Source organism: Myotis brandtii, unplaced genomic scaffold (assembly GCF_000412655.1).
Source record: "Myotis brandtii unplaced genomic scaffold, ASM41265v1 scaffold927, whole genome shotgun sequence".
NCBI lineage: Eukaryota > Metazoa > Chordata > Mammalia > Chiroptera > Vespertilionidae > Myotis > Myotis brandtii.
The window spans coordinates 611,661-619,056 of NW_005371823.1; the positions used below are offsets into that span (position 1 = coordinate 611,661).

At 45.7% G+C, this 7,396-nt stretch overlaps 1 protein-coding gene across 1 annotated transcript in view; it reads right to left on the minus strand.

Annotated features, from left to right (window-relative positions):
* The window catches only part of RYR3 (ryanodine receptor 3), a 380,950-nt gene that overhangs the window by 17,674 nt on the left and 355,880 nt on the right, over window positions 1-7,396 (minus strand). The window contains exons 91-94 of the mRNA XM_014532943.1: window positions 6,405-6,573; window positions 4,929-5,015; window positions 3,976-4,176; window positions 618-748 (exon numbers count right to left, since the gene is read on the minus strand). Of these exons, the coding sequence (XP_014388429.1) occupies window positions 618-748; window positions 3,976-4,176; window positions 4,929-5,015; window positions 6,405-6,573 (588 nt within the window). The remainder of the gene's footprint in view (window positions 1-617; window positions 749-3,975; window positions 4,177-4,928; window positions 5,016-6,404; window positions 6,574-7,396) is intronic.

Here is a 7,396-nt window from a genome sequence, read left to right on the forward strand (position 1 = left end):
CGCCCTGATTAGCCAATGGGAAGGGTAGCGGAGGTACGGCTAATTACCATGTTTCTCTTTTATTAGATAGGATTGATTTTTTACAGAGAGGAAAGGAGAGGGATAGAGAGCTAGAAATATTGATGAGAGAGAAACATCGGTCAGCTGCCTCCTGCACACCCCCCACTGGGGATGTGCCCGCAACCAAGGTACATGCCCTTGACCGGAATCGAACCTGGGACCCTTCAGTCCACAGGCCGACGCTCTATCCACTGAGCTAAACCAGTCAGGGCAAGATGTGCCTGTTTTAATTGTCACAGCTAAGTCGCCTTTGTTCACCTATCCAGCTCTATTTCTTTACTTTCTTTCAGGACATTAGTTTATCTTGCAGCTCTCACTTTCACAATGAATACACTAACATTAGAGTATTACCTTCACTAATGATGACCATTTTTTGAATAGTTAGGGAAAGGGAATGACTAATAGCTTGATGCCACCATGTGCCAGGCACTGGGCCAAGCATTAATATCCCCAGACTGTAGAAGGTGGTATTCTCATCCCTCTATTACTGAAGAGGGAACTCAGGCTTAGAAGGACTGGGGGGTGGGGGGGTGGGAGGGAGGGAGGGGATAACTTACGGTGTGTTGATTACCAAGCGGTCCCATTGCCCCTTGATGTCATCTTCAGATGGCTGTTCGGTGATATACAGGCCATCAAACTCCAGCTTCCTGGCAATTTCCTTTTCTCTTTTGAATACCACCAAAGGGACCTAGGAGGGGAGGACACTGTTCCTCAGAGAAAACTTCCTAATTAAAGCACCCTCTCCTACACATTTCAATAAACTGTCCTTCCACCTTCAGGGCAACAATCTCCTTTTAGTGGGATTCTTAGGGTGCCTAATTATGTGTCCAGAATCAAACCTCTTATCACTCCTTGGGCTAGTACACCTTCCTTTCCAAAAGCTGATCTCACTTGGGCCACCCTTTAAGGTTTGGGTTAAACAGCTGATATTAATGCAAACTGGACTCCTTGAGTCATCCTAGTGAGAAGGCCGTATGCAGATGGGTCCCTGGGACGGAATGAGTTAGGTCTCCTCAGACTCCTAGGCTGGAGTTGAACTAAAAAGGGATGATAGACTATTCTAGAGTTGATTAGTCAGCCACGGGAATACCATGAAATGCCCCTCCCTCCCCCCCGCCAGTGGCTAGGGTCATATTCATCTCATGGCTTTGAAATTTGGTGAATGAAACATGGTTTGATGGACAGAATGAGAGGGCTCACTGGGCCCTGTACATAGTCTTTCTGGATTGAGGTTTTCTTCCTCAGAGGCTTTGCCAGGAGAGTGCCTGCCAGGTAGGAGCGCTCTTATTTGTTCTCAACAACCACTCCCTGTTGTCTTATTGTTCTAAGTCTGATTTTAGGTGCCAAGTGGGTGGCTATAGAGACCTACCACACAGAAGGGTGGGGAAATAACCCATCACCCCAACCTTCACCAACACACACACACTTCAAATATGGGACAGACTTAGTGAGGTCAGAGGCTACTGCTGAAATCCCAGGGGAAATCAGAAGAGCCTGAGCACCTCTAGCTGGAAAAGCTTAACTCAGAACCAGGCTTTCTCATTTGCTGGGAAGCCACTGGTTACTTAGCAACATCCTTGAGACCTTGGTCTCCAAACAGTTTCTTCCAATAACTCTTCCTTAAAGCTAATGGCATCCACATGCCTCACACTGCCACTTTATTTCCAAGACAAAAAGACAAAATTTAGATCATGATTTGTAAAGCATTACCTCTTGCTCTTTCTTCTTTAAAACAATGAAATGACACAGAGGAAAGAAAAGACTAATGCTAGGAAGATGGCAAAGGCTAATAATAGGCATCGCACACTGGGAGGAATCAATGACTGCTGTCAGCTAATGGATGATGTGGGAGGGGGAACAAAGATAAAGCTACGCTGACTAACTTCTGCTGTATTTTGAAATGACTCTGAATAACAATAACAATATCAAGTTTTAGAGCTGTTCTGATCTCTGGGATTCAAAGCATTCCCCTTCAGTCTTTTAGGAGTTTGTATGGCTTTGTAAGTAGGGTTTGCACATTTTATTCCCTGGAGAGTGTTTCTCTAGGCCAGCAGTGTAGCTGCACCCTATACAACAGGTGAGCTCTGGGACGGTGACCTAAGGAGCAGCAGCTGGCACTCTTAGTTGCTCTCTGATGTTCTAAGTGCTTTTACACATAAGCAGTTCATTTAATCCTCCAGCAATGTTCAGGGATCGGTGGTATTATGATACTCACTTTTACAGAGGAGGAAACAGAGGGATGGCAGGTTAAATGGCTGAGCTGTGAGTCCAACCCAGGTAGCCCGGCTACCAAATCTGTGCTTTTATTGTTACAGTGGGGTCCTCTGTGTGGTTTAGGGCAGCGGTCGCCAACCTTTCGGACCTCACGGGCCACCAGTGGTCCGCAGACCACCAGTTGGCGACCGCTGGTTTAGGGGACACGCTCTCTTCAGCAGGGTAACTGAACTTCCTACGTGATACCATAGTTCACTGGGAGGTGAGGGCCACAAAGATAGACATATATTTCCTGGGTTTTTCCCTGGGAGGAGATGGCTTGGTAAACAGCCAAGGAGATGTCCTACTAAAGAGAAGTAAAAAAAAAAAATGCAAAAATATGTGGGATAGTAGAAAAAGAACTGAACTTAGAACACCAAACACAGAATGACTGAAGACTCACATAACTGTGGTAGTGTCTGAAGACATAACCGTGGCCCTAGCAAACCTGGTCTCCTAGTATTAATGCCCTGTGCAGCTCTCCTCACCCCTGAGCCACAGTGAAGCTGGGCCGGCCCTGTGACTTGCTTTACCCAGAAGAATGCAATAGAAATGACACTGGCAGTTCTGGGCCTGGGCCTGGGCCTGGGCTTAAGAAGGGCTAGCAGCTTTCACTTCTGTGCTCTTTTTGGAAACTCCAAGGCACCATGTGCAAGAAGTCCAGCTACCCGGCTAGGGAGAGAATGTGGAGAGGCACGTGGACAGGGCAGTGCCCGAGTCTGCATGGAGAGGCCCAGCTACGCCAGCCTGCCAGCCGCTACCTCTCCACTGTGCAGGCGTGAGCCAGTGCCACCGTGGACAGTCTGGCCCAGCTGAACTTCCACATGCTTGCTGATGCAGCCGCCTTCACATGGAGCAGAGGAGCTGCTCAGATGGCCCAGCCAGTTCACAGAATCAGAGCGATCAAACATCATTTTCAGCCACCAAGTTTAGGGGTGATTTGTTATCAGCAATAAACAGTAACTGAAACTGTAACTCATTAAGTTTTCTTCTAATGTCTCGAAGAGTTAAAACCTTATGATTTTTGAAAGGCGAAAAGCATTTTTGTAAAAACTCCAATATAAATGCAAAGATCAGAAGAATCTCACATGACAAGGTCCATGTGTGATTTAGACTGATGCTTCTAATTTTATGAAATTCTACAAGTGGAGCCTGAAATGGGACTCAGAGAGCAAGGCTTCTCAAACAGTGTGGATGCAGATCTCCTGGGGATCATGTTACAGTACAGATTCCAATTTAAAAGGCCTGGGGCGGGGCCCACGATTGTATGGGTCACCAGCTCCTAGATCAGTGATGGCGAACCTTTTGAGCTCGGCGTGTCAGCATTTTGAAAAACCCTAACTTAACTCTGATGCCGTGTCACATATAGAAATTTTTTGATATTTGCAACCATAGTAAAACAAAGATGTATATTTTTGATATTTATTTTATATATTTAAATGCCATTTAACAAAGAAAAATCAACCAAAAAAATGAGTTCGAGTGTCACCTCTGACACTCGTGTCATAGGTTCACCATCACTGTCCTAGGTGATACCCAGGATGCTGCTCCACAAACCTTAGTCTCTTAGCAAAGTCTTAGAGAACAAAGGGCTGGCTGGGCTCAGAAATGATGCCTCCTCTCCAAGGAGTCAGATTAGATTCAGAGTGGACAGCAGCTCACCTTGAGGCAGCAATAGCCCACCACACAGACTAAAGAGATGATGGTGTGGATAACGGCCAGCGCCCGCAGCGTTGGGGCCATGTACCCAGTGCTCTCCTGAAGGACAAAGAACACCATCGCTTCCTCCTCCTCGTCGTCACTGAAGGAATGCCACAGGTTCACCACATCCTCTGCCTCCTCTTCTAAAGGCTCTTCAGTGACCTGGCCAAGACACACACTCTTACAAACACCAGGAAGAGCATCCGCCGTTGGGTCTCTCCACGGACTTTATGTGGCTGTGCAAATAGCGGTGACTCAGCATTACTTGGTGAGTGTGAGATTTGGGGGCAACTTATTCCTAGGAATCCCTAGTAGCTCTAATAATCGCAAACAACACTTTAAATAGACAAAACGTACCTTTTGAGAAAAAGCAAAAATATTTAAAAATTAGGGAATTTTTACTAAAAATTAGTAAAGGCCTATCATTCATGAATTCATTCCATGAACATTTATTATGTGCCTGCAGTGTACAAGACCCACTTATCAATGCTCCACATCTTCATTTCTCTTGATTAGTCCCTCCTTCTCCTCATTCAGAAAACAACTGTTAATTCTCCCTTCATAAGGGTTCTAACATAGGGACCAACTATAATGGCTCTCTCTGTTACCTTATTCCTCAAGGAAAGAACTGCATTTTGAAATGCCTTCCAGTTCCTAATAAAGGCTCAAGGACATAGTAGATTCCCAACAAATATTTGAAGAATTTATTAGGTAATGAATAGAACAACTGTGAACTACTGGAATAGTGTCCTTGCAGGCAGTCTCTCCATTCTTCCCCTTGCTGAAGATGACACCCTTTTTAGAAGCCAGTGTCTTAGAAATGTCTTTAGATATTAGAATCTTAGCTCTAATTTCTATTATTTTTTTAAAAAAGTAAAGTACATTTAGTAAATGACCTTTGAATGAAGTATCACCTTGTAAAAGAGCAGGATGAAGTTGATAGCGAAGGCTACAAACAGAGCGAGGAACCTCAGGTTGTAGAAATTCCTGGCCAGGTAATGCTGAAAAGGAAAGGACAGGCAGAGGCGAGGAGCTTTGCAAGGAAAAGGGAACTTCCTTCTTTCACACAGAAGTTTGCTCTGGTTAGAAGTTTACACGTGAATAGTTCTACTCTCTGGTAACCAGTATTCTAGGACAATTCTGGCCTTCTTGGGACTTATTTGAGAGAGGAACCAAAAATGATGATTTTAAAAAAATTGCTTAGAGTGATGCTCAAAGGAACCCTGGCCCAGCTTGTCCTTCAGGGTGCCAAATGCCAGACATGCCACCAGCAGACTCAAATGCTGCTATAAAGGTATGCATGTGTGTGTGTGTGTGTGTGTGTGTGTGTGTGTGTGTGGAAGTTTACACGTGAATAGTTCTACTCTCTGGTAACCAGTATTCTAGGACAATTCTGGCCTTCTTGGGACTTATTTGAGAGAGGAACCAAAAATGATGATTTAAAAAAAATTGCTTAGAGTGATGCTCAAAGGAACCCTGAGCACGTCACACAGAAATTAGTCTTTTGGGACATTATGGGTGATCTAAGTTCACAAAAGACCTCTCTGCAGTTAGGTATGCATGTGTGTGTGTGTGTGTGTGTGTGTGTGTGTGTGTGTGTGCGCGCGCGCGCGCGCGTATACTGAGCACGTCACACAGAAATTAGTCTTTTGGGACATTATGGGTGATCTAAGTTCACAAAAGACCTCTCTGCAGTTCCTACCCTGCATGCAACCAGACTGACCTCAGGTGCCTGGCCTTTTGTAAGTCACAGTCCCAGAACCCCTACCTCACCCTTCTCAGGGGCACCATTCCCGTCCTCACTGCCATCTTCTTGGGAAGATCAGCATCTGAGGACTAGGGTGCAGCTGCATGGGGAAAGCGCTCAATCTCTCTGTGGAGGGCTCTCACTGCAGGAGCCAGGGAAGGGGTTGTCCTGGCATCAGCAGCTGTACCTCAGGAGGCAAATCATCCGAGAACTGCAGAAGCTAGGCTGAGGGCTGATTGCACGTGGAAGAACAGCTTTTGGGGGCTGTTGTGAGAACCCACCTAACATAGGTAGATTCTTTCTGCATCCCTAATGGTCCAACTACTTGTGAACTTTGGCTGAGGAGCAGCTAAGTCCCCACATGACACAGCTAGGAAGAGGAATTCCCATGCTGTCCGAGACAGCACAGGGCAGGGAGGGTACCCACAGCTGGGCAGGGGAGCTGGAGCACTTGGCTTTTGCCAGGTTAACCTCTATTGCATTTCCTCCAACACAAGAGGAGCAGGCAGATAAATGAGAAGAGGAATGAGAAAGTGAGGAAGCATAACCAACCAAATTGTGAAACAAAATTGTGGTCATTTCTCTGAGGCTTTCCTTGGGCCAACTCCTGCCCCAGAGGTGGGCTCTGGGCTGGAGCACTTACCAGTAACTTGGTCTGATAGATTTCCAGCCCTTTAAAGAAATTAGCCATGAAGGCTTCAGGCTTCTCGACTTTCTGGCCACGCCGCCGCTTCTTCTTTTTTGTCGCCTCTGCCCACAGGACCTTGGCTTGTTCTTCTCCGGCTGTCTCCTCCTTCTCCCCATCTTCCATGCTGCAGGAGCAAGAAACCCACTTAGCACAGAGGCCAGGGGGAGGCCTGGCCCAGACAGAGAGACTGAATTCAGGTCTGGTAATTCTTTCTTGGGAGGTGGAAACCTCAGCTCTTTATCACCCACGGTGCCTGGACATCAACTGTGCACTTAATGAGTGGTGTCCACTTTGATGAGCCATGGTCATAGGTTTAAAATAGTTATCAATAAGTTTGTAGTCTTTTTCTGAAATTTGGCTTAACAACTTTTCTTCTTCTTCTTCAGAAAAGTCCTTTATTATTTATTTTTTTAAGACTTCATTTGAATTAGCAATAGTACCTATTCTCCAAATTTGTGGTAGGGATTAAACGAGATATTGTGTAAAAGACCTTAGCATAGGGCCTGGCATGTAATAGGTATTGAATATATTAGCTATCATCATCATTAACATTATATAAAGTTATGAAATGTCGGTGTTTGATAATTTGGCCAGATGGTGAAATTCTGACCTATTAGTGAGATTATAAAATTAACAAGATTAATCAAATGTGTTTATTGTATAGCTGGGGTAAAAGGAAATGTACCCAGAGCTTGAAAAATACATATATATATATATATATGCCTAAGCAACCCCTATAACTGAATGACTGGAACAACCAGAATGACAGGTCAACCAGTCGCTATGATGCGCACTCAACACAGGAACTGCCCCCTGGTGGTCAGTGCACTCCTACAGCCAATCTCTCACAGCTTCTCCTCCCGGCTGGCCAATATCCCGTGGCCCCTCCATCCGTGGCCCACCAACCTCCTGTGGCCCCCACCCCCTCCTGCCAACCTCCCATGGCT